Consider the following 25,112-nt stretch of genomic DNA (forward strand, 5'->3'; position numbering starts at 1 on the left):
GAAAGCCAAACAACATCCTCAAGAGCCATAGCCTTTCCACCTAGGCCTGATGACCAAACACTACACGCCTACATCGTGACGAACTTCACATTGATTACGATCGCCATCGCTGTTGTCACACTCGTCGCTACCGTCGCTGGAATACTCGTCGCTATCGTTCTAGCTGTCATATACAAGTGAGCCATACATGGGAGGGACGTAAAGGGGATGAGGCTAAGGAGTTACCGGAGTTACTTTCTTCAGGGTAGAATTAGGCGTAATGAACATACGATACCCATCTACAAGCAACATGTCGTTCGTGTGCAACTTCTTTCTTCTTTCAATATAGACACATGACACAGACGGCAAGATGAAGGAAGAAAAAGACAATACAATTCATATATCTAATATCCAACCAGCCAGCCAGCTTCCGCGGCCCTCAAAAAGTGTATAATATATCCATTACTCGCTCTTACACGTTACGCCCACGCCAAGTTTACAAACAACCCAAAGAGAAAGTGATGAATAAGAAAAGTAAGGCAATGCAAGAAGCGCACTGCCATGCATGCCAGATGACGGGGTTTAAACAAGAGAGAGAGACAGAATGGTGCTCGATGTGCCTCGAATTGATGTGAAAGAAACGCCGCCAGGGGATGCTCCGCTTTCGAGCAAGTCCGTATGCAAATCGTCAAAGTCTGTGTGTGCGTGTGTGTGTGTCGGTATCGAGCCAGCCGAAAGTATATACTCGTTCCTGAAAGTGAATGTAGTTGCTTCGCCTCCCTCCTCCTCCTCAGCCCTCTTTCTCCTCATACATCCTTACCCCGGCCTCCTGAAAGCCTCAACATTAAGCGTAGGCGTCTCGACCTGCCTGTTGGTCGGCACGCCTTCATTCTTTCTCCTATCAAAGAAGTTCTGGCATTCGTGACTAACAAACGTCCATTCCGCCAGTGCTCTTCCAGCATACGTACTTGACGTGGCCGCCGCACCAATTGGAGGCGTAGCTAACACAGGCTCTGTATTGATTCCCTTTTGTTGAAGCAGGGATTGGGCGGGAGCAGGCAGTTTGGGGGGTTGAAGACGCATGTTGTGGTAGGTACCAAAGCGCTTGTCGACCCATTCGAGGGAGAAGCGGAAGTTGTAGGTGCGGTGGGTAGAGGGTGGTGGTTGTGTGGGGATGGATACGGGGGCGGGAACGGATGCCAATGCGGTGTTGGCAAGTGCTTCGGTCGTGGACTTGGCAGGGGATGATGTCTTGCTCGAATTCTCCTTTTCTTTAATGGATGGTGCAGGGCTCTTCGCCTTCGCGGTCTGCTTCGAGCTGCCTCCCATGAGACTTCGCAAAATGTTCCACTTGCCCTTGCCGGACTCCTCGTCAGGAAAGTCGCTTGAATCGGCAGACACGGCGGAGGCTGGTCGGATCTCAGCTTCCGGGATAGTGGTGCTGGTCGGAGTTGGCTTTCGTTGATTAGGGTTTTGTACGACGCCGTCAAACGAAAGGAACGGGCCGTTATTGGCCACAACAGGATTATCATTACGTATGATTAGGAAACGTCGGCCTGGTGCAGGATTGCATGCCTGGGTCGACGGGTAGATGATCTGCTTACGCTCAGCTTCTTCTTGAAGCCAAAGGTAGTGAGACCAGATGGACCGGAGACGGTCACTCAAAGCTCGTTTTATGGCACTATATCATTGTTAGTATTCGCTATCCTTGTCAAGCGTCAAGAATACGTACACTTCAACATCGGTCTCATTTCCATCGTAACGCGCAACCCGCCAGCAGATCAGTCGCATAAAGTAAGACCGTACCATAGGGCACCAGTGGTTGAACCGGCTTTCGAAGAAAGCGGGTTCCAGAAGGAAGTCAAGGCACAATCCACTCTTTCTTCGCTCGTCCATACACAGCGTGCACCAGCTGCTGTAGAGGAATGCGTACAGTTTGATTTCTGTAGCTGTGTTATGACTGGCGGCCATTGCCTTGAAGACAGTAAGCCAGAATGGCCAATCCATTACCGCGTGTTGATCGCTATCGTGCTGTTCGTAGCGGACCATGATAATGAGAGCCTCTTCGAGAAAGTCACAGAGAGTGTAACAGGCACTGTTGTCGTAGATGGAAATTTTACGCGCCTGGGCCTGGAGGAGACGAGCAAAACTGTCGGCAAACATACGCCTGGCAATATGAAGATGCGAGTTCCGCTCGGAAAGGAAATCCCGTATTAGCATAATAAGTCGATTCTCCTGCATCATTCGGGTAGCATTCGCGGGTGGGAGGGCGATGTTTGAGGCAGAAGCGTCGGGTTCTAGAACATCATCGAACGTGATGTCTGCTGCCCTCGATGGATCCTCCACTGGCTGTTGCGGCGCGGTATTCCTGTTGATTGTCGCATCAAGGTTGACCAATATCTGGGCATGTACCATGATGAGTCCTGGCACGCAGATGCGCTCCGCTTGACTGGGCTCAACAGGCAGGAATTCGCTGACTAGAATATGGAAATGCTTGACAAATACATAGAAAAGATCACTTTCAGCGCCAGACCAGCGCTTGGTCCAAAGCCCATACCAGTCAAGATTCGCCATGGCGAGTGGGGGCAACACAGGCTTGTGCAACTGGCGTAAGAGTCGGTTGAGCGAGAGCAACTTCAAGGAATGAAGCATGGGAGGGAAAGCAGCCACAACTCGATCTGAGACAGCATCCAGTCGGTCTAGCTTAGAGACACCAGACTCCTCCATGACCCGCTTCATCATGTCGAGTGAGGGACTCCACAGGCGCACCAACACATCGGCGACGCCTGGGCAGAAGCAAAAAGCATATGCGCACGTCTTTCCACAAAAGGTGACCAGGCTAGCTGCAGCGTTCCGTAACGACATTTTCTCTACAACGAAAGACATCTGAGATTGCAGGTTCTGCGTAAATATATTTCGAACGTTGTGGTAAACGGATTCGGCGAGGAAGTCGGATTGGCTAGACGAAGCAGAGCCGGTTGTAGACGTGGACAACGTCTCTTCGCGGTCTGCAAGAGCACAGAAAGGAGACGGGTAAAGTCTCCATTCGGGTCTCTCCATGATGGCCGCGATTCCTTCCAAAATGACTGGACGATCTGTGCCAGATATCGACTGATTGTTCCGCCCTGCAACAAGTTCCAAGAGGCCGGTCCACCATCCGTTGAGGATGTTGACGCGTCGATCGAGATCTTCTGGCCGGAGCTTGTGGTTTGAAGGGTGTGCGGTATATTGGCGGAGAAAAGGCAGGAGGGTGGTCCGGACGACGTTTGCTTTCAGCGAACTGGACTTGGATTGGAATCTGTCATCTGTTAGCTATTACTTCGCTATCGAGAATAGGGAGTCATGCTTGCGCAGATCTGCGTCGAGAGTCCTGAACGCGGTCCATAGCTCATCTTTCTTGCGAGGCTCCGTCTTGACACCCTTGAGCTTTTCCGCGGATACGTTGCGTGGTAGCGGCGGAACAACGTGGGTCGGGCTGACTGGATTGTGGTTTTGCGGGTAGTGTGGAAGTTTTTCTGTCGAGAAGGACTTGGGTACAGAGGGCAGGTTGGAGGCACTGCTTGAATTGGCAAAGAGACCGCTAAGGCGCTTGTTCTTCTTGTTGAGAGGCGCCGGCGGTGGAATGTCTTCTTTCACGACGTCTCTCGCTTCAGACTCCTCTGGAATGCTGGTTGTGGTTGTAGTCGTTGGTGTCTTGCGCTTGTTTGGCTCAGCAGTGGTAGTAGTAGTGGGCTGCTCCTTGTCGGTGGCACTCTTCTTCTTGAGTTTCTTTTCTTTCACAGGCGACGAAGAATCTCCCGGTTGCTCTTTTATGACCCACGACTTCCTCCGCAGGTTGGTGAGGGAGCGCGACGGGGAGCCAGCCGGGGACTCTGATTGTTGCTTCTTCACAGCATCGGTCCGGCCGCGTTCAGCCTTCTTGTCCGTCTTGCGTTCAGCTGACGGTTCTCTGCTCCGGCTGGAGAAGGGGAGAAATCGCGAGGAACGACGCGAGAGATTGTTGGGCCTGAGTTGCGGCATTTCCACACCAGCTATGTCCGGAGCCTCTTCTGAGGAGGGGCTCGATCCACCTGAGTTGCTCTCAGACGTTCGCTCTTCGCTCTTGCCAGTTTCGACATCGTCTTCGGAGCCTCTGAGTTCTACCACCGGCACATCAGTATTGATGTCCTTGACCTGGGGGAAGTACGTGTACGAGGCGGCCTTGGGTAGCTGGGCGCGCTGAGTTTCCTGGGGAGGCTGCGGGCCGACCTCTGACGCGGCTCTACTCCTGCCCCGAATGGCATTCGCGAGCGAGTAGTGGCCGCGCGGAGCCGGAGCAACGGCGATGGGCATGGCGACGGGAGTTGGAGGTAACAGGGGGGATAGAGTCGCAGTAAAGGGCCGGCTGTTATTTTTGGTCAACACACTTCGAGGTTTATGAGCTCATGGCGCTGAATTGGGACGGGTGCGGCGTTGTGCTGTCAGGCGGGCCGTTGTGCAGGCAGTGGCAGTGAACGGGCGAAAGTCCAGTAGGGTTGCGTGAAGGACGCGAAGACGTCACAAACGAGGCTGTGGTACCGGGAGCGAACGGAAGCCGCTCTTGGAGTGCGGGGACTGAGAAGTTTGTGCGAAAGCGAATGGTGTAGTTGGACAAGAGGTAGTAGCGACTGGCAGGCCTTCAGGTTTGAGATTCAGCACTCGCTGACGCCGCTGGGGGCAGGTTAGAGCTATTACTTTGACGCTTCGCAGGCGGACGAACTGGGACTAGCAGGGGTCATATGCGCAGCTTTCGCCTGTGCAGATCGCGTCGGAGCGATAATTCTATATTAAAAACGGGCGTATTCTTGGTATCATTTGCCTTTCGTCTACTGACCCGCGCCGCGCCGTTTCTTTACCTTTCGACGCTGGGTACGAGTTTTAGGGAGCCCGCCATCCACGGCCAGCATGACGCCTTTCGTCACACAGACAAAGTCCTGTGGCGATCCGGTGGTGTGCCAGCTATGCATCGCGTACACATGGTCGGGACAGGCTGCGTCTACTGCGCAGTGGGCCCCCCGGCGAACGAACTTGTTTTTCCCTGACGTGAACTGCGAACACTGCAATCTCTCATGGCTGCAATCTCCTGGCCATGACCTGGGTATATTGCAAAACCCCCGCCGCTTACCGCCTCGTTTCAGTCCCGACGTCTTTCCATCATGACTAGAACAAGCACGAGGTGAGTAATGCTGGTCGACTATTCCAACGACTGGTGGACAGGTGCTAGTGCTTCAGGGTAAACCTCTCAACCAAAAAAAAGTCCATTGTCCGCATCGCACTAGGACGTCGGTATGCAAAGCCGTAGATGCAGATAGGCGACCGTGCTTGCAGCTACTGCGGCAGAGTCCAACCGCGATGCCTCTTGAGCCCCACGCGCATCCTGTGCTTTGTCCGAGGTTCCGAATATGAGAGCATTATCGGGACGGGACATGCCAGACAGACAACTGTGCAGACCGGCTTATCTGAGGGGCCACGGTCGCTGCAGTCGATGATGCAGTCGCGTGTGCATGTGTAGCGATCACCACTGCCAGCCGCGTACGATGGACGCTTCTCGGAACAATGTGCATCAGTCGGTCAGAAACGCGACACGTCGTATGAGTGAAGGTGTGAAGTTGGGTGGGAATAGATGCGACAGAATAGTCACTTGTTACAGCGTTACAGGCTGGCACGTAAAAGTAAGCCAGCTCCTGCCAGAACCTCATCACGATCATGGCACCCCGCACATGCTTCACGTGTTTTACCCCCTCTCCTGAACATACGCCAGATCAACTGCCAAGGTGGGATGCTTGCTTCTCAAAACGCGATGCGCATGCACAAAAAGTACATATTCCAACAACTGCGGACCCGTGTTAGTTCCCAGTCCATCACGACAAAGCACGGATGTTAGACCCTGAGCAGGCTAGTTGTATAACTTCCACGTCTCATGTACTTGTAGATCGCGGCCTGTATCGAGTCAAAAAGAATGCCCGTCCATGAGTAGTTTAGTTTGGGCACCTTTGTCCTGAAGCACCAAAGAACAGCTGTTTTAGATCAACGCGCTCGTCCGTCTGGACCCAGCATCGATAGTCACGACTTGAACTGCTCAACATCCCACGGAACCAATCAATAGTCACAGTTTTGGATGCTCTGCACCCCCACGTTGATCATATATCACGTCACGTGATTTGCGTATTCCCGGACATGGCTGAGGTTCAGTTGGGTTCATCGCCCAATGGTATTGGCACAGTCGCTAGTATTTTAATACATGGCTTCCCTCACCCAGCAGCGCTCTAGTGAGTGGCTCCAGGGGTGGTAATGCTCTCGTCCTCCTCCTCGAACCAGTCCTCCTGGGGCAGCACAGCGTCGTCCTCGCCCTGGGCGCCCTCAACGTCGACTGCCTGTGTCTCGTATGCCTTGAGCTCGTTCGCGATGTCGGTCTCCTCGGGGGAAGCGGGGGCCTTGGGGACAGTGAACTTCTGGACGTGGCCCTCAGCGTCGCCGGCCTTGACTTCGGGAACCTTGTAGTTCTTGAGCTCGCGGAGGTACAGGTCCTGCACTAGGTCGGCTGGAGTACCAATTGGGTCAGTACGGTCCCCTATGTGAGCGCTTGGGATGAATCACCTGATCGGACGGCCGAGGGAGTGATGAAAGTGCGGCGAGCGACAAAGGCAGGCTGCTGGCGGGCAACTCGGACAAGCGCCTGGCGCTGTGGCGGGTCAGTACGTGTCCAGATTCCAGCAGCAACAAAACCGTACCGAGGCCCTGATGGATTGCGCGATCATTGTGTAGGTGTGGTGACGTGGGGAAGCTGGCAATGGGAGCTACAGTGAAGGTCGATGTTGGGGAAAAACCGTGGACCGCCGCAGCTTGAGCCGCGACCGCAAACAGTTTAGCGCGCGCCAAGTAGCAAATGGCCGCCTGCAGTTCCAACTATAACCTTCCCTCCGTCACGTCTCTCCTCCATCCTGCAGCCTGTCTCATACCACCACACTCACTCGACCTGCTCCGCCCCAGAAGCAGTCTGCAAGTGTCGTCGGTCGACCGCGCGCAATAGCTAGAACCTAATACAAATCCGTAGCTGATCCCGCAACTGCTGCAACAATGTCGTACGCTCCCGATGGTCGCCTGCTGTCGCCTGGCGAGGTCTATGAAGCCGCGCCCGCGCCCGTGAAAGAAGACGAGTGGCAGGAAGACCTGAACGTTGCCATGATCTGCCCGGACTGCAAGGAGAATCCTCCGAATCTAGTTGAAGAGTTCAGCGCCGGCGACACCATTTGCGGTTCCTGCGGTCGCGTTCTCGCAGAGAGGACTATAGACACGCGCTCTGAGTGGCGCACTTTCTCCAACGACGGCAAGTACTTGCCTGCTTGTAGGAAATGCAAGTGAGACATATGCTAATGTTGCGCCTTGCATCTAGATCAAGGAAACGACGATCCCTCGCGTATCGGAGACGCCGCGAACCCGCTGCTTCATGGCTCTCAACTCCAGACGGAGATCGGTTTTGGCGACGGTGGTATGAGAGTCCGCGACCTGAGCCGCGCGCACAACAAGAGCAACCACGATAAAGTCAACAAGGCGTTGCAGGCCGCATACGGACAGATCTCGGCGCTCTGCGACTCACAAAACATCAGTCGCCCGACCGCCGAGACAGCCAAGATGCTGTTCAAGATGACCGACGACGCCAAATTGTTCAAAGGCAAATCGCAAGACGCTATTATCGCCGGCTGCATCTTCATCGCGTGTAGGAAGCACGACCAGCAGCGCAGTTTCCGCGAGATCTTCAAGATGACCAACGTCAGCAAGAAGGAAGTCGGCCGTACATTCAAGGTTCTCGAGGCCTTCATACAAAAGTCGCAAAACAGCGGGCCCTCCGTCGCAGGCAACGGTGCCGTCATCGACACCGTCAACCTTCTCAACCAGAAAGGCGGCACCACAGCCACCAGCGCTGCGAGTCTCATGCCCCGTGCCTGCGCCAAACTTGCCCTTGGAACACAGGTACAGATGGTTGCAGAGGAATGCGCGGACCAGGTCGCTCATTACGGAGTCGCAGCTGGACGTTCGCCGCTGTCCATCGCTGGTGCCTGTCTCTACCTCGTCTCCCATCTCATGGGCCAGCCCAAGTCTCCGAAAGAGATTGGTCTCGCAGTCGAAGTCAGCGACGGAACGATCCGCACTGCATACAAGCTCATGCACTTGGAACAGGACAAGCTCATCAAGGAGGAATGGATCGCAAAGGGTGGCGATCGCTCCAGGATTCCGCAAGCATAGTTGTCTTGCGAGCCTTTAGGGTCGCGTTGGGATTTTGAGGTCTCTTCAGAAAATTGGTTTTGCATTTACAAGGACAGCGCATTGCATGGTGTTTATGAACAGGGTTCGTAATTCTCTGGTATGGGTAAGGCTTGGGGGTTTCTTAATACGGTGGCATTGCTAGTACGTTTTTTCTCTCTCTCGTAGCCTCACTCAAATTGCTTTGGCAACAACACATGATACCCGATAGATAGGCACATATCGAAAAAATTGAAATGGCGTTGGTTTGGAAAATACGTCGATATGCCGAGGTGAAATTGACTGTAGGCTACGGTTCACGTGTTAGTATACTGGTCTTACAAGCACACAGCACAAGACCGGCGATTCGACTCTCAGAGTTTGGTTAGAGGACCCTGGTGTAGACCCTGTTGACATTGCATTACGAGTACATGATTCCAAACCAGCTATTTATCTTAATCTGCCCAACATTGTCGTATGATAGCCATTCTTGCTCGTCCATCTTGAGTTCATGTTGTAATCAACGCTTTCAAATCTCCATGTATGTTACGCTGAGGAAGGTACAGGGTCTTCCCCCACAAGAGCATACGTCTGTGCTGCATTACGAGCATACCTTGCCAAGTACCCAACATGGTGCTGTGATAGTCATTATTGGGGCTTTGCACACGATGCCACCCCTCAGTCTAACCTCCATAGATGTTTCTTCACCATTTCGAGAAGGTGGACAAGGCTGCTTCCAGTAAAGCAGTATCATTCCTGACAAATATCAAGAAAGCGCAAGCGGAGACGACCCAGCGAAAGTGGTGTATCGTTCTTCCTATAAAACCACATCTACTGCCTTCCATGGTTTTGTTCACGTTTCCGTCAAGATTTCCTCCAGCCTACACTGAAGCTCACTGGGAGTACCTCCCTCACTCCCTAACCCAGTCCATCACAAGCTCTCTCAGCCGTAGGTCGCCACCCACCAACTACTAACCACCCACCATGAAGCCCATCATGCCCTTCCTCATCTCTCTCCTCTGTCTTGTCTCGGTTTTCTTCGTCCCCGTCGTCTCCGGCCACAACATCGTAAAGTTCATAAACCACTGTCCCTACCCCCTCTTCTTCTGGCAAGTCGGCCCCCGAGACTCCGGTATCGACGGCAGCAATGCCTACCGACAAATGGTTCCCGGCGGTGGTGGCTCGGTAATCCACGAGATGCGGAATACAGAGGCGCTAGGTGGGGGATTGAGCCTCAAGATACGGGACCTGGATCACTATGCGGTGGCACCGGCGGGTATTATCCAAGTTGAGTACCATTTGGAGCCGAGCAAGGGATTCATGTGGTATGATCTTAGTGCTGTGGATTGTGACCTGACTGCTGGGCCTGAGAATGCGATGTATTGCCGTAAGTTGTCTTCTCTTCAAGCTTGATGGCTGGCTGTGGACTAATGATGGTTGCAGCGCTTATTGAAGGTGGCATCAAGCTCTACGTTCCTGACGCGTACCTATATACTCCAGAAGGACCGCAAGGCGAATGTCCGACAGGGAGTTGTAACAGCACCGGATGTACCGACGCTTATGAAAGGGAAGGTGGATATCCTGGTGAGCCAAGTTGGGTGTGCAAGGCTGGTGCTGATCTTTTCCTTGAGACATGTAAGTTGATGACAGATTGAAAGAAGTCTTCTGAACGAACACTGACGAATAACCCCAGGCATCGAGAAAGCTGGCGAGAGGACCTTCTTCGGAAAGGATCCAAGTGCTTCCGCACCAGTCCACCAAGCCATCCCAGATCCCTTCGCCCAACCTCCTCCGCCGCCTCGAGCTGTTCCCTATAAAGAGCTCAAGATCTCGCCCAATGGTGAATGTAGGTCTTCTGCTAAACCCCCTTTCCCTTCCCTCTTCAACATCTCACTAACGAAAGTCGAACAGGCGGACCTATCGAAGGTTACACTTGCACCGGCTCTCAACACGGCCTCTGCTGCAGTCAGTACGGGTACTGTGGTAACAGACCCGAATACTGCTATGCAGGATGTCAAACCGGCTTCGGATACTGCCTCGGAGAAAACGAGGCACATCCCCAAGTTGCGGGTCCCGAGCCTTTTGTGCTGTCCATCGTTGGTACTGCTACTGATATCAGTGTCGTTACGTGGACTACAACAGCGACTGCGTTTTTGACAGAGACGGAGACAGTGACCGTTACTGCTACTGCTGCGTTCACTTCTCTTCCTGTGTCGGCAAGATCGTCTCAAAAGATGTTCAAAAGATATCCGAGGAGGAATGCAGCGGCATATGCGAATATGTGAGGGGAAGAAACCCCTTTAAGCACCTATTGAAGTTGAGGCATCAAAAACGAGACGGGTACAAAACGAATTGTACTGCCGTGTCCATCTCCATCACGACGCCAGGAAAGACCTGCTACGACAAAGATTATTTTGATATCAGTTATTCATTTTCATGACTGCCGATTCAGGTATTCGCAACTGCTGAAGCTGCAGGATCGGCACTACCTGCTACTCCTTGTCTGGTATGGAAGTATGGATGCGTGGCGAGAGTCTAGACATGGCCCTTGAAGTACTTCGCGGCAACTTCGAGTTGTGGGACGAGGCACAGAAGAAGCGTTTTCATGGTCTTTACGACGCTACGCACGGTCGATTCCGTAGCAGGAGGGATGCACTCGGTACTCATGGTTAGCCCTCTTCAAGTTGCCGTGGTGGTGGCTGTCATGGTTGGGCGCTTTGTAGCCTGTGGTCTGTTGATAATGTTTAGTAGATAAATGGAATGAAAACTGTCATCAGAAACTATTGCTTCTTGGGACAACGAAGCATCCGTGACAGAGGAAGCTGTGTTTCCTAACATTAAGGAGAATGGGTGCCTTGAGCTCAAACTATAGCCCCAGCTCGTCGTTGAGTTGTGCTCTCCAAGGTTGGTGGGCGGGATGATTGCAATGGCCTCTAGGTGCTTCGCTGGCCTTTGTGCAAGTTACCAGGCGTCGAGCGCATCGCCCCTAGCTCTTAGAAACTACCGCAGAATGTGTGACTACCGAGAACCACGAAATGAGGCTGCGATGTTGGTGTTGGTGTTGACATTGCCGCTGATGTGAGTGGGCCATGCACTAGCGCATCGGACCCCTGCTCGCCTAGCTAGCGCACATTGGAAATTTGCCCACCGACGGCCCTCACGCTCACCCATCGCCAGCTTGACTCCATCCCCGAACGCCCAACCCAGCTCTTCCGTACACCGAACGAACCGACTCCCGTCGAAATTCACAATCGCACAAAATGGACTCTGCTAAGGCCCCCGTCAACCTCGTCAAGGTCACCCGTGTCCTTGGCCGAACCGGTACGCGAAATTTCCGAATTCCCCCACAAGAAGAAGAGAAAGAAGAAGGGCGCAGTCAAAGAACCGTGGAGGATGCAATGTGACTTGAGAGAATGGCAGGCTGACGGATATATTACAGGCTCCCGTGGTGGTGTCACCCAGTGCCGTGTCGAGTTCATGAACGACCAGACCCGTTCCATCATCCGCAACGTCAAGGGCCCAGGTACGCACTCTCTGCCTACCCCGCGCACCCCTCCAAAATACTAATACATGTACCACAGTCCGCGAGAACGACATTCTCTGCCTCCTCGAATCCGAGCGTGAGGCCAGGCGTCTGCGATAAGCCCGCAAACAACTCTCGGGGAAAAAGGGAAAGCGGCATTTTCTACATTCGGTTACCGGAGTTCTTTGCGAAAGCTATGGGCATCTATACGGACTTCACGAGGATGGACAATATGATGGCGTAGTGTTTCTTGCTAGCGCTGCGGAAGCGGAGGATGGGGATGAGTTGATCTGTGGGAGATACGATTACGACGATATATCAAGAAGTCTGGGTTCTCTCCCTGAATGAATCGAAAATCTACCAACTCCCATTGAGTAGTGGATGTGGATGTGACATATGGAAGCTGCTGGCAGGACACGATATGGGTGCTGACGTTATTGGATATGGACTGATCTGCTTCTAGGCACGCCCCGTGAGCCTTCGATCGGTTCATAATTTCGGAGATGCTCGAGACGTTCGTTCCGCCGACTACCACGCCATGCTTTGCTCCCGAACCAGCTAATAACCTTATCAAGTGACACACGATACCACTGGACGAACTTGATGAAATATATGTTAGCCCTGCGGACGTATACTTATGGATTGTTAGGTCAAAAATGTCCGCAACCATAGCTACAATACTTATGGTACCACCGTACACATAGCAACTTCAGTTCGATTTACTCGCTTCAGCCCTGAAGCGCCCTCGGATGCCGTTCTTGGATTGCGACATGGGAATCATTGAGCTGTAACTTCATACTACAACACAGTAGTCTTGCTTTCCACGGCTTCTTCGATACACATTGCACACAGCAATCTACCATCTCAAGCTCAAGCACTGTTCGTACACCATATCGTCTCCCAGAGGCACTTTCTTACTCCTCACAGCCGTAACGATACCTGTCGCCATCGCTAGAGCGCAGAGCGTTCTGTATCTAATGTCCCACTACGACGGCGCTACGGGCTGTGATATCCTCCTATATTGCCTGTCTGTTCTGGGAAGCCATCCGCGGAGATTCCAAGACGCATCTCCTACTCAATGGTGAACCCTCACTCTACGGTCGCCGCTCGCAAAGGTCCAATCGAGCACCGACCCTTGCTTTTTGCGCTTTCTCCTCTCATTACTTATACGTGCAACAAACGCTCCATGTTTCACGCCGTCAACTTTGTGTGCTTTAACTTTCCTTCTTGATCCTCTCAAGCACCACGATGGACAACAGCAAGGCTGCAAAAAGCCGATGCGAAGTACTGGCAAAGTCCTCTCAGAAGACTTCTGTACGCTTGCCAGCACAGCATGGGAGGAGCACCACGCCTGCAGCATCAGTACCGACATCTCCAGTGCTTTGTTCAATCAGGCTCAAGCCACTGGCTTTGGAATACCCATCCGTAGATGTACCTGGAAGTGCAAAACAGGCAACTCCACCAGTAACACCCCCACAGTCACCAAAGTCAATCTTCGGCACAGACCTCTCTGGTTGTTCCAAGTCAACTCTGGGGACAACGCCATCGCGTTCACGGAGTAACAGTCGTGGTGGAGGCTTGTTCAGTTCCTTTTGGAGTCAGAAGTCATGGGGTAAGAGCAAAGATAGAGCTGATAGTGGGAATAACACCACCCACACGCCAAAGCATAGGCGGTCACTATCGTCTTCAAGCTCCCCATTGTTCATGGTAGGAGGTTCTTCAAAGGTACTTTCGGGTTCGGCATCTATCTTTCACTCCGGATTACCCTCCGCGATCGCTGATAGAGGTGCACTGATGCCCACTGACAACAGCACATCAATCATGCCATCGCTACAGCGTTTAGCTAGACGGAATAGGACAATCAGCTGGGTGGACCAACTTCCAACCCGACCCGCACCGTCACCGTCGCCGTCATCCGAAGTCAACTTTGGAGGAGCGCAAACAACGCACGGCTCCGAAATCGCACCATTGTTTGCGCAAGAAGACTCAGACAGTGACCCCAGCAGCTCAACGCTTTCCCTCAACTCGCCTTTCTCTTCTGACCTCCATCTTGCCATACAATCTCTCACACCCCAAACCACAATCGCTGATCAACAAAGTGAGATCACCATGCTAACCAGTCCGCGCGACCTCTCTCCCTTCAAAGGAAAGCCCCTCTGGGAACCTGACGATGAGGAATGGGAAGACATACACGCGATTCACATCTCGTCCACTTACAAAGCCTCCTTCAGAGACCCGCGACGATGTAGTCCGCAGAAGACAACAAATGCTAACACACTGTCTCGCTTCAGCAGCACCATCACATCTTTCCTGCCTTTCTCTCCTGCCAGACTCGCCGTAGAAGCCCGTCTGCGCGATGAAGAAGAGCTGCGAGACAAACTAGAGGAGCTGGACAACACGTACTACTCAGACCCTACCGGAGACCTCCACGATGCTGTCATGGCCTCCACTTTTCTGTCTGAATCCCGATACTTTCGCCATGATCAAGCTGGAAGTTTTGCCCGCGCTCCACATGTCATCGATCTGGAACGGTACTTCAATACTCAGGATCCACTAGTTGGAGCTGCTTACCCGCGTCTTTGTAGCGCAGTCGCTACGATACTCAGTCACACGAACAGAGTGTTTAGAAGCATTTCTTGATCCGCGGGTTGACGAATTTGTGTATCGGAGGGAAGTAGACAGAAGCACTGCAGGGAATATTCTTGTAATTAGGAGGATGGGGAACAGTGTTATTGTGAGTTTTTCTCTGTTGACGATTCCCCTTTCCCAGTCCTACAAATACCATCTCTTCCATCATCACGATAAGCACTGAGCTGACTAACGAGACAAATCAGGCTGGTTCCTACCGTAACCTAGGCTTCTCGTTATCATGGACCTTGTACGTCAGAGCATCGTTCAGCGCCACAGGCCTCTGGTACGAAACCTTTGCGTCGCCCGTCGCGGGCTCAAGTCCCATTGTAAACGGAGTACCAGCTTGGGATACCTTCATACCCATCAACGCGCCCTTTTCTTTTCCCGTCTCCTCGTCGTTCCTCCCGCCACCGTTATCATCCCAGTCGCAACAATCCACCGTGCCGTTGGAGTCCTCGCCTCGGAAGATACTCTTAGCCAGTCCAACTTCACCTCCGCAGTGGACGCAGAGTCCGAAGAAAGACAATGAAGAAGAAAACGATACCATTAACCCGACAGACGAAAAGTTTGTGCTATACCAAAGCAGGGTGCTGGCAAGGTTCTTCCTGAGAGACATCTGGATTAGATTCGAGGGACGGTACGAGTGCAAGGCCATGTGGGAGGTTGATGGGGCAGTTAGCGAGGTGAGGCTAAGGAGGGCTGTTGTGGGGTTTCCTGGGGACAATGACGATGATGGATAAGTACAGATATGTAACGTCCTTGTATGAACTGCCTACAAGACATACACCGACTTCGTACACTGGCACTTAAGGCAGGGATCTGGATGTTCCTGCCGATAGAAGCCATCTGCTTCTTCGCCTACAGCAGGAACCTGAGAAGTCGTGATAGTACCGGACGAGATGGAATTGTCTCAACAACAGAGATAATGGGTATTCAAAGCCTACAAAGAAAGCAAATATGGAACAACCACGCTATGCGACCCTAAAATTCCAGATCATACCGTGAGCCCCTTTTCCCCACATAGTATCTTACTCCGAGTCACTGTCAATGACAAACCCTGCCCTTGTATTTCGTGGTGCTGCTCTTCGCGCCACGGGTGCATCGTCCTCATCGTCATCCGTATCTGCATCTGCCATTGCAGTGTCCACAGCCTTAGCTGAACTACTTGCTGGTTTCCTAGGCGTATCCGTATCGCTCTCTGCCGTCATAGCATTGGCATTCTGACTCGAAAGCGGTGTATCTGTCGTTCCCTCTCCGTCTTCGTCCTCGTCTTCATTATCTTCAGTCACAGATGCAGCTTGAGTACTCTCTGCATCCTCCATATCATCATCACTATCCTCAAACAACGCTTTCTTCTTACTCCTCTTACTTTTCTTGACCGTCGCATCAGCCTTCCTCTTCTTCCCCACACTAACAGCCGGCTCCACAGTCCCCAACACCAGAGACTTTTTTAACACCTTCCGGTTCTCTTCACGGATCGCCTCCTCTCTTGCAAAGAACGCGGCATGCTCCTCAGCGTCCCAGTCCTCGTCGCCAGAGTCATAGACATACATCTTACTCAACGCTTTAGCTTTTCCCTCAATTTCCTTCTTGCGACGTGCTTCGGCTCGGCGGTCTTGTTCTTCTTCATCGAGCTCGACGGGAGTCTTCTGTCGGCGCCGTCGCTTCAGTGTTTTGCGAGGAACATCAGTGTCTGCGTCACGCGTAGTCGGTCCGCCTTTGGCGTATTCTCCGTGATCCTCTTCTTCTAGGTCGCGATCTATGCCGTCGGAGTCATCGTCGAATTCGGCCCGGCGGGTAGACCGACGAGCTGCTGCGGCTTTGCTGCGGAGCAGATCTTCTGGTGCTTTACCGTCTTCGTATGTCGGCGGGTCGAACTCGAACTTACGAATGAGATCGATGGCTTCCTGTAGTTGTGTTGACGTAAGCGATGAAGGATTAATCCATGCAGCGTCTGGGTCATGGTGTTCTCCTAGTCTCTCGAAGCCGACTAAGTTCATAAGTAGTCGTAGCTTGTTGTCTTTGAACATCGCTATACGGCGCTCTTCGGTGTCGTGCTTGATGACTAGATTTTATTAGTAGACTTTTTTGTAGCAGCAGAGTGGGACTTACAGATTGACGGTGGCTTCGACGTTTCGGCATCTGAATCGGCCGCTGCCTCGCCCTCTGGACGCTCTTCTGCGTCCGTCACTAAAGCCTTTTGTGCTTCGGCTGCCTCTTCCCATGCCTTGCGCTCTTCAGCTGCTGATGTGAGTACGTCTCGTACCCAGCGGAGATGGTCCGACTTTGACTGGTTTACAAGAACACCAACAGCGACACCAATCTGATCCGGTAGCTCCATACCAGGTTTGACTTCCAGCTCTGCTGGCGCTCGTGGCGCTCTGGTGTTTACCTCCTTATCGAAGCCGTGTTCAAGGAAGAAGATGGTTGCAGGGATCTTGCTGAACAGCATCTCTACTACCAGCTCCGGTCTCTCCTGTACTCTCTTTACGACTTGCCTAAAGAAGTGTTTGATAAAGTCGTCCCACTCCCTGTATGCAGGAGACTCAGGGTCCAGGCCGCCCGGACCCTTCATCATCTTATTGAATAGCTGCAGGATGTCCACCCGGCACAGTAGAACACCAAGCTCCATTTTGAAAGCGACACGGTGGAAGAAGCGATGCGCGCGCTTCAGCTGTTCGGTATCCAGATCGCTGAAATACTTGGCAAACGCCACGAAAGTGTTGACACTGGCTTGGTTGACAAACTTTGCAGCAAATCTCGTGAAATCGAACTTGCGTTCCGAAACCGTCTTCTGTGCCTCCTGAAGGTCTTCAGTCTCGGAAGCGTTACCCTCTTCCTCTCCGTCTCCGCCCTGCTTTTCAGCTTTCTTTTTCTTGATCTTTCGAGCTCGTCGCTTCGAGCGGATCTGCATATCCACGTTCTGCTTTGCATAGCGCTCAAGCATCCGCAAAAAGACATGAGAAAGCTCAGTGACCGCATCGAGATAGCCAAAGCCTTGATCCTTGTATGACCTTAGAATCATGACTATTCTATCATGTGTTGACTCTTCATAGAAGATACGGTTCTGGATATTCTCAGCAATCTCTTGGTCCTCTTCAAGTGCTGACTCGGACATTTCGTGCACGGTGAGCAAGATCTGGGTAAAGCACTTCAGTCCGGCGTTCAGATCTCGCCATGCCTTCTCGTCCTGACTCTTTTGCATGAAGCGGTTGAGTAGAATGAACGTCTCCTGGTTCATGACTTCGGCTACTAGCCCGTAGCTCTCATCCTCAGCAGACAGAACTTCTGGGCTCTTGGGGTCTGCGGCCCTCTCCTTCATAGTCCGCCGCCGCGCGCACTCTGCCCTCAGGAACCACGATACGAGATAGAAGTACTGTCTAGAATGCCGTGTTTCCACACGTTCAGTCTCGCGCTCGATAGCTTTCCGTAAATGCAGGAATAGAGGGTTGAAAGACGAGTCGAGAAACTCTTCAACAAAGGCTTTGATATGTTTCCGTGCAGAAGATGTCAGCGACACCGGCAGGTCGAACTCCTCTCTCTCTTCGCTACCATCCTGCTTGCGCCTTCCTTGTCGAGGTTTGTTCCACTTCTTCGTAGCATCCATCTTGTCCATGCTAGCCTGCGCCTTTCCTAGCACATCCTGCCCAGATATAGTCGTGACCTTTTCGTCATCCCGCTTCATCCATATCATTGTTCCGAATCGGTTGTGCCGGGTTGGTGCATGCCGAGCGTAGCCTGCGAGCATGGCCTTCTCTTTTTGCATCAAGTCCTTAAGCTCATCTGTGTTTTTAGCGTTGAGCTTCTTGTCTTCCATGAAGAGTTTCTCAGCATCGATACCCTTGAGCAGGAAGAACAAGATCTCGAGGATGACAACATCTTGCGTGACAAAGTCCTCTCCGATGCTGGACGCGATACTCAGAATGACCTGGAATAGATCCTGTTCTTGGAAAGTATCAATCGTTGCAGATCGAGAGACTTCGGCTTCGTCAGTGTCCATATGTGCATCGTTGGGTGGTGCAAGCATGGCAATATTGCGTATGAAATACAGCGCGATCCTGATGATGCCTTCATCTCGTGGTGTTCGTTCGCGGAGGGGTACTGCCATTGAAGGAAGCGCAGTCTTGACGGCAGTCTGAAGGATTCTGTCTCGGTCGAATTGCAGGATAGCACGCTTGTATCCAATCTGGGCGAGCCCGATGTAGGGGCCATGTCGATGGTGGTTTACGGTCGCTTCGGTTGGGTCGATTTCGTTGGGCCATGTCAAAGGCACAAGTAGTTCCACTATAGTGGTCAGTACAGTCCAAGTACGTCAGCCATACTTTCATACATGTCGCAACTGCAATCTTGTGTTTCCACGCGCTTTCTGTTACAGTCGGTGATATCTTGGCAAGTATCTCTAGTAAGTCGCCCTTTACGAGGTTTGCTTCGGCCATGCATCGTGCAACATCGCGTCGATTGTACTGCCCGTCGGCGAATTTTAGCCATTTCCGCAGGTCCTTGAGACACAGCAGGGCGTCGTGTCCAAGTGCATACGTGCCATCATCACCAATACCGCCGAGCTGTGCGCATGTCAGTGACGATTGCATTGGCAAAGCAGGATACATACAGCAGAAATTAGACTGGAGACGTGAGCGCGAACTTCTGGGTTCACAGTGTCCTGCGCCCAATCGTCCAGCGTCGTCTGAGGCATTGTTGTGGTTGATGCTCGGACTGCCCGCCGGTGTCGCGATAATCCAAAAGACGCGTCGACGCGTAAAGTGCCACATGCGGGACAAACCGCTCAAATCCGCCAAGCCCAGGCTGATCCTCGCTCCTTCCCGCCGCCAGTCAACGTCATGCCTCGGCTAGCCCGCGGCGGCTCTCATCGGCCTGGGGAAAGAAGTTCCCCATCACATGTTGTGTGTGCAACTCTCACAATTTGCTTGCAATCCTTCGAGCATATACTCACCATGTTTTCCGTAGCCTCAAGACAGGTCGCACGATGCGCAGTGAGGCAGCATTGCCGTGCCTTCAGCTCGACTCCCTCCGTGGGGGCTGCTGCTGAGGTCAAGAAGCTGGGTGTCATTGGAGCAGGTCAAATGGTGTGCAACGGCCGACCCGATCATACAGGCGAGTCTTCGGAGCTGACGTTTTCAGGGCCTTGGAATAGCTCTCGTAGCAGCACAGAAAGCCTCTGTACCAGTCCGGTTAATTGACAATTCCCAAGCATCAATCGACAAGGGCCTAAAGTTTGCGGACAAGCTTCTGGAAAAGGACGTCGGAAAGGGCAGGATCTCCAAAGATGACGCCGTCGCAGCAAGAGAGCGATTAACGTCTAGTACCTCAATGGACGACCTCTCAGACGTCGACTTCGTAATCGAGGCCGTACCGGAGATCCCAGACCTCAAACACAAGATCTTCTCGCAACTCGCACAAATCTGCCCATCACACGCTATCCTAGCCACCAACACCTCTTCCATCTCGATTACCAAGATCGCAGCGAGTACAACCACCGACCCAACCGACCTCTCGGCCTCATCGCGTGTCATCAGCACACACTTTATGAACCCGGTCCCCATTCAAAAAGGCGTAGAGATCATCACCGGCCTTCAGACCTCACAGGATACCGTCGATACCGCAATCGCCTTCTGCGAGAGGATGGGCAAGATCGCTTCCAAGTCCGCCGATAGCCCAGGTTTCCTCGCGAACCGCATTCTCATGCCGTACATCAACGAGGCCGTCATCTGCTTAGAGACAGGCGTAGGTGCCAAGGAGGATATTGACAGTATTATGAAGAACGGCACGAACGTACCTATGGGCCCGCTACAATTGGCGGATTTCATTGGTATCGACACGTGTTTGGCCATTATGCAGGTTTTGTATCATGATACGGGTGACTCCAAGTACAGACCTGCGGTGCTGTTGAAGAAGATGGTGGATGCAGGGTGGTTGGGAAAGAAGAGCGGAAAAGGGTTCTATGACTACTAGGAGAGTGGCAGCCCAAACATGAGCATTGATAAATAGCAACTTATTTCGTCAAAGCACGCCCTGAACGTCCTCGCAGTAATTTTCCTGACAACCCGTAGCGCGGATCACGTAGCCTATAGCACATCACCAGAACTCCAGTATCGACCCATTGCGACAACACAACTACTCCCCAGCCCAACTCTCCTTTGCCCATACCCACTCTCTCAAAGCTAGCATCCATAGACTTGTCGGCTCATCGCTCCCATCATACAACTTTACACCCAAATGCCCTTTTGCATCACCAATATTCACACCTGATAGCCTCACTTGATTTAGACCGTGTTTTCAAACGCGTAAGATCTAGCGTGACGTGTTCCTCAAAACTATTCTGTCGAACCTTATTCTGAGCTCTTTCTCTTTAGTATCTTCGGTCGAACGCGTAAAAGTGGAGCATGTGTATAACGGTACCACATTTGGGCCATCCGATTTTACGTCTAGTTTATCATCTGCCCTACCAGAATTTCGCGTCCCCAAGCGTCCTATGTAACACATCATTGGCAGCAAAGTTTGGAGTTCTTCGCCGCGTCCCAAAGTACGTCGCATGCTCAGCAGATTACGCGAAGGGACCAGTCTTTGTCAAAAAGATGCAATTAATCGCTAGCTAGGCATATCACATTGAAAAATTTCATAGCGAGGTACCTCAGATAGGCCCATCAGTTTCTACGCTCGCTACCCACACGCCCTATTAAAATATCCAAAACCTCAGCGCCCTGTCCAATAAACGTCGCTAACAGTTAAATCCGGAGTCCACCTCCGTGTCTCGACTACTCATCTCCCACAAACAACCTCTCATTCACACGGCAAATCCACCTTGGCAAACCGGCCCGTATTCTTCTTCCTCCACTCAGGCAAGTTGTTCGGTACGCCTTTCTTCTCATTCGCAAGGTCGTCCCACTCAAGACCTGATATCATCATCCCCATGCGCTCCCGACCCACTCGATTTTTCTCGCTGGACGAGAAGCAAGACCATGCTAGTCTGACGGCGTAGTCGCTCTCTGTGATGCTTTTGTTTTGCTTCAACATCTCATTCTGCCTCTCGTCGCGCCTAGTTTGTGTCGCTAGTCGGATTTTTTTGGTGCCGTCTGCATTTTTGGTAGAATCTGGGACTGAGAGGGTTGCTAGCAGTTTATCGACGCGGGCAGATCTTGCGATGTGTGGTCTTATGATGGGTAGTTTTGATAGCGGCGTAGGATCGTTTGTGGTGTAGTGTCTCGTGAGCTTCATTTTGTTTGAGTCCTTGATCTCCCTTTTCTTAGGGAAGGGCCGTTTGAGTTTGGGTTCCCGTCGCTCTGCGGCAGTTACTCGCGTCTTGGGTGTTTTGTCTTCCTCTTTGGAGATCTCTTTTTGTGGTACTTCGAGCGAGAGACATGGCTTTTTGTTCGAACGCATGCTTATGGGTTCTGCTCCCGCTTCTTCGGAAGTGCGTTTGAGTGAAGTAGACATTACAGTAGCTTTTCTGATGTCGTAGACTTTGTTTTGAGCGATCTGTTTCGTGTATTTGCTTGAGAACTTGATGATCGCGGTTTGGAGAGAAGATGTGATGAGATTAGGAGAAAGATCGTTTTGGGAAGGAATATATGCCAGGTAAGTGGAGTATCCATCGTAGCGAGGTGTTGTATTACTGGAGTACCAGAGCAATGAGGCCTTGGGATTAAAGTCAGTGCAGATGTCTTCAGTGCCGTAAAGGAGGTTAGCACATGAGGTAAGAACCCATCATCGGCAATGGCCTCCACACAGCTAGATCTTATCAAAAAAAGTCTTGTACTGACAAGCAAACCCAAAGGTACTCTAGGTATCCCACGGACAGCTCGAGGCCTTGCGTATGGTGGATAGTCTCAAGATCAAGTGCCTTTGGATCTTTATAGCTTGATACACTGCAGTGCAAGATGCTTCAAAGATACAAACGATGATCCGACATCTTGAACAACCGAGCTTACATGCTTGTGGTGCTCTTGGCTAATGCGAAAAACGTGCCCTTCTTCTCACATCTGAGTGCAACAATACCTTGGTTAAGTCCACTCCAGCAACTGCAATACCATGGCACACAGTAGACGAGCCAACCATAATTCCAGCAACCCACACCATGTTGCGCACGCGGACAGCAGAAGTATCTCACCCCTAGTCCTCCTCACTCTCATCCTCATCTCTGGCCACCTCGCACCCACAAGGCCAAAGGTGAGATACCGCATACCCAGGATACTTCTTCGTGAAATCACCATACCATCTATGCCATTGGTTCCATGCCTTCTTCATCTCAGCTGTAACCGTGGCTGGGTATTGTGGAAACTGTTGGTAGATTGTGCCGTGGAAGTTCTTGTATTCGTCCCACTTGAGTTGGTCTTCTGGTTCAATCTGATGGCCTACACCTGTGCGGCGGTCGGGGTCGTCTTGGAAATCGCCGTTACGACCATGCAATCCTTCCTTCAGGTATGGAATGGGAGGTGGAGAAATTCTTAAAGGGGGGCTGGGAGCATTGTGTGGTACTGGGGGAATTAGTGGGGTGTAGTGATAGCAGCAAGCGGAGTAAATGGCCGAGAAGAGAGTATGTATTGACCACTCCAGGAGGTACTCAGATTACTATCAGATGTTTTGCGATACCTAATAGTACCTTGAAGTCTATTAGGATTTGGTAAAGAAGTTCTGTAACTTACTTGTTGTCTCAAAGAGGTATGTCACGGGCCCGCGAAACGTCTCATGAAAGGTAGCAGTCAACACGCGATCCTCATCGGCACCCCGGACTATTATCGAAGAGCGGTCGGGATCAGACGGATTCATGCCAGTGCTGTCGAAGAAAGCGTTCTGGGGGTATATATCATGATCTCTGTCGTTATACGCGTTCGTTTGCGCGTTCGTTTGCGAAAGCGTTGGTATAACGTCGTCGACTGACTTGTCTATCGAGCGTTTCTTATCCAAATTCTCAATATCTGTAATACTCAAGTTTGTTGTTACGTCACGCTTCTGTAACTTCGCGGGTGGTTGGTCGTCCCGTGACCTACCAGGTGCGCTCCTCTTCAGCTGACGGGGCTGGCCGAATATATCATCGCCTTTGGTCGAGGTTGGCGGATAAACTCCTTGGCTGTTGGAGGCGGGAGTTGTAGCGGTATACTTCCTAGTATTTAGGCTAGAAGATGTTACGGTAGTGGGTGCTAGGAAGGAAGCGACATCATCGGACTGCTCGACTTTTCCTTGATCATCTGCAACTTGGATTGTAATTACATCTGCTCGCAGTGAGCAGGGTAGGTATGAACCTACAAGACAGTTCCGACTTCGGATTGCGTCCAAGAGCAAGTGTTTCCTTCTCTTCAATCCAGTTTGCAAGCATCGTCTTTGCTAGTCCCTTATTCTTTAGCTCTTGCCTCTTATCTGCACCTGCATACTGCCCAACGATATCGAGTAGCTCGTCCGTGTTGTATTTGAGAAGAGTCTTGGACAGGCGAGCGTTGGGCCTCTCCTTGTTACCCAGGCCGTTTTGACTATAGAGCGGAATCTTCAAGCCATTTGCTTCGTAGAACCTGGGTGCGGAAGCCTGCGTCGAGGTGGGAGTTGTAGGCGATGTCGGACTTGCCGGGGTCTTTGACCTTGCCTTCGTTGGTTCCATGGTCGTCTTCGTCGGCTTTATGGGACTGCTCGCGCGGGTGTCATTCGATTTCTTCCTACCCTTGCCTTTGCCCTTGCCTTGAGAGGCCGCAGCCATCGCGTATGCGGCTTCGTCGGTGTCGATAATGTTAGTATGATCCATGTTGACGCTGAGCTTGATGGCAAATTCTGTGAACGAGCGAAACTTGGAGGAGATGCAATAGGAAGCTAACGAAAGTGACATTGATTGAGGGGCGAGAAGTTTCGTTTGTCTTGGACATTGTTCACAACGGAGTGAAGGCGCGAATGCACCGCAGCAAAATCGATTCGCACACAATAACCTTCCCCTTTCGGACGACTACACATTCGTATCGAGTACGCAGACTACTCCTGACCATAGCGATGAGCAAGCTCTCTTCTGAAGAGTGGGCGGTACCCTATACAACCAGGCCAAACCAAGAGGCTTTATGTAGGTTGTCCAAACACCAAGTGATTGATGCACATAATCAAACAATAGACCTGGAAGTTAAAGACGCTTACAAAGAGTGCGCGTTAACAATTTTCGATGCTTCAAAAACCAAAGAAAATTTTACGAAACATGCAAGCCGCCTATGCGACAGCTGTGTAGTGATTTCTATGGCTTTCGTGGCTTGCTGCTCTTTCTTCCCGATGTTATAGCGGAACAATGTCATTATGGAGTGAAAGAGACAATGAGATGAACTGAGATAAGTGATATAACTAAGAAGAAAACCAATACCATGATACTTAGAGATAGGTAATTCAAAGACATGCTCATGTCGTACTTCTAAAAGACACGCTATACAGGGGTACCATGTACCTAACTTCGTGAATGATGGCTCATGATTCAATGAAATAGCATGCAGAGCCCAAGTGTCGAGATATTCGAGCGTCAGTGAATGCTGTAATCAAAAGTCGCAATCTGACGTTTGGACGTCTCGCGTTGAAGTGTCGAAGTCGGAAAGAAAGTGCGGTCGCCGTGCCACGTGAGACGAGGCGGAACCGACCGCCGATCTAAAGGAGCCGAGGCATACCCGCCTCCAGCTTTCGGATCGTCATTTCGCGACTCTCCAGTTCCATCATCAATCGACAACCCGCGCGTGCTACCGGCATTGCG

General features: G+C 51.8%; 10 protein-coding genes across 10 annotated transcripts; 5 read left to right on the forward strand and 5 right to left on the reverse strand.

Annotated features, from left to right (window-relative positions):
- Window positions 1-795: 795 nt before the first annotated feature.
- On the reverse strand, window positions 796-4,311 carry J4E82_007956 (uncharacterized protein; the record flags this gene model as incomplete). The annotated part of the gene is made up of 3 exons (XM_051734196.1): window positions 796-1,660; window positions 1,712-3,277; window positions 3,326-4,311. 3 exons carry the CDS (start codon window positions 4,309-4,311, stop codon window positions 796-798), a joined length of 3,417 nt encoding a protein of 1,138 aa, XP_051586015.1.
- A 1,952-nt stretch (window positions 4,312-6,263) lies between these two features.
- On the reverse strand, window positions 6,264-6,755 carry J4E82_007957 (uncharacterized protein; the record flags this gene model as incomplete). The annotated part of the gene is made up of 3 exons (XM_051734197.1): window positions 6,264-6,538; window positions 6,595-6,679; window positions 6,729-6,755. The coding sequence occupies 3 exons, from the start codon at window positions 6,753-6,755 to the stop codon at window positions 6,264-6,266; spliced, it is 387 nt and encodes a 128-aa protein (XP_051586016.1).
- A 319-nt stretch (window positions 6,756-7,074) lies between these two features.
- J4E82_007958 (uncharacterized protein) lies at window positions 7,075-8,241 on the forward strand (the record flags this gene model as incomplete). Its single annotated transcript, XM_051734198.1, has 2 exons — window positions 7,075-7,342; window positions 7,391-8,241. 2 exons carry the CDS (start codon window positions 7,075-7,077, stop codon window positions 8,239-8,241), a joined length of 1,119 nt encoding a protein of 372 aa, XP_051586017.1.
- A 981-nt stretch (window positions 8,242-9,222) lies between these two features.
- J4E82_007959 (uncharacterized protein) lies at window positions 9,223-10,911 on the forward strand (the record flags this gene model as incomplete). Its single annotated transcript, XM_051734199.1, has 5 exons — window positions 9,223-9,625; window positions 9,682-9,873; window positions 9,932-10,084; window positions 10,150-10,207; window positions 10,716-10,911. 5 exons carry the CDS (start codon window positions 9,223-9,225, stop codon window positions 10,909-10,911), a joined length of 1,002 nt encoding a protein of 333 aa, XP_051586018.1.
- A 587-nt stretch (window positions 10,912-11,498) lies between these two features.
- On the forward strand, window positions 11,499-11,881 carry RPS28 (40S ribosomal protein S28; the record flags this gene model as incomplete). The annotated part of the gene is made up of 3 exons (XM_051734200.1): window positions 11,499-11,559; window positions 11,678-11,761; window positions 11,820-11,881. 3 exons carry the CDS (start codon window positions 11,499-11,501, stop codon window positions 11,879-11,881), a joined length of 207 nt encoding a protein of 68 aa, XP_051586019.1.
- A 1,701-nt stretch (window positions 11,882-13,582) lies between these two features.
- Window positions 13,583-15,132, forward strand: J4E82_007961 (uncharacterized protein; the record flags this gene model as incomplete). The annotated part of the gene is made up of 2 exons (XM_051734201.1): window positions 13,583-14,350; window positions 14,596-15,132. 2 exons carry the CDS (start codon window positions 13,583-13,585, stop codon window positions 15,130-15,132), a joined length of 1,305 nt encoding a protein of 434 aa, XP_051586020.1.
- A 288-nt stretch (window positions 15,133-15,420) lies between these two features.
- TOF1 (Topoisomerase 1-associated factor 1) lies at window positions 15,421-19,085 on the reverse strand (the record flags this gene model as incomplete). Its single annotated transcript, XM_051734202.1, has 4 exons — window positions 15,421-16,457; window positions 16,505-18,676; window positions 18,723-18,954; window positions 19,002-19,085. 4 exons carry the CDS (start codon window positions 19,083-19,085, stop codon window positions 15,421-15,423), a joined length of 3,525 nt encoding a protein of 1,174 aa, XP_051586021.1.
- Window positions 19,086-19,344: 259 nt separating this feature from the next.
- On the forward strand, window positions 19,345-20,362 carry J4E82_007963 (uncharacterized protein; the record flags this gene model as incomplete). The annotated part of the gene is made up of 2 exons (XM_051734203.1): window positions 19,345-19,476; window positions 19,532-20,362. 2 exons carry the CDS (start codon window positions 19,345-19,347, stop codon window positions 20,360-20,362), a joined length of 963 nt encoding a protein of 320 aa, XP_051586022.1.
- Window positions 20,363-21,190: 828 nt separating this feature from the next.
- On the reverse strand, window positions 21,191-21,790 carry J4E82_007964 (uncharacterized protein; the record flags this gene model as incomplete). Its single annotated transcript, XM_051734204.1, has 1 exon — window positions 21,191-21,790. The coding sequence occupies one exon, from the start codon at window positions 21,788-21,790 to the stop codon at window positions 21,191-21,193; it is 600 nt and encodes a 199-aa protein (XP_051586023.1).
- Window positions 21,791-22,519: 729 nt separating this feature from the next.
- On the reverse strand, window positions 22,520-24,221 carry J4E82_007965 (uncharacterized protein; the record flags this gene model as incomplete). The annotated part of the gene is made up of 3 exons (XM_051734205.1): window positions 22,520-22,884; window positions 23,053-23,601; window positions 23,654-24,221. 3 exons carry the CDS (start codon window positions 24,219-24,221, stop codon window positions 22,520-22,522), a joined length of 1,482 nt encoding a protein of 493 aa, XP_051586024.1.
- Window positions 24,222-25,112: the final 891 nt, after the last annotated feature.

The sequence above is a fragment of the Alternaria postmessia genome (genome assembly GCF_024291825.1).
Source record: "Alternaria postmessia strain BMP 2775 chromosome Unknown scaffold_59, whole genome shotgun sequence".
Taxonomy (NCBI): domain Eukaryota; kingdom Fungi; phylum Ascomycota; class Dothideomycetes; order Pleosporales; family Pleosporaceae; genus Alternaria; species Alternaria postmessia.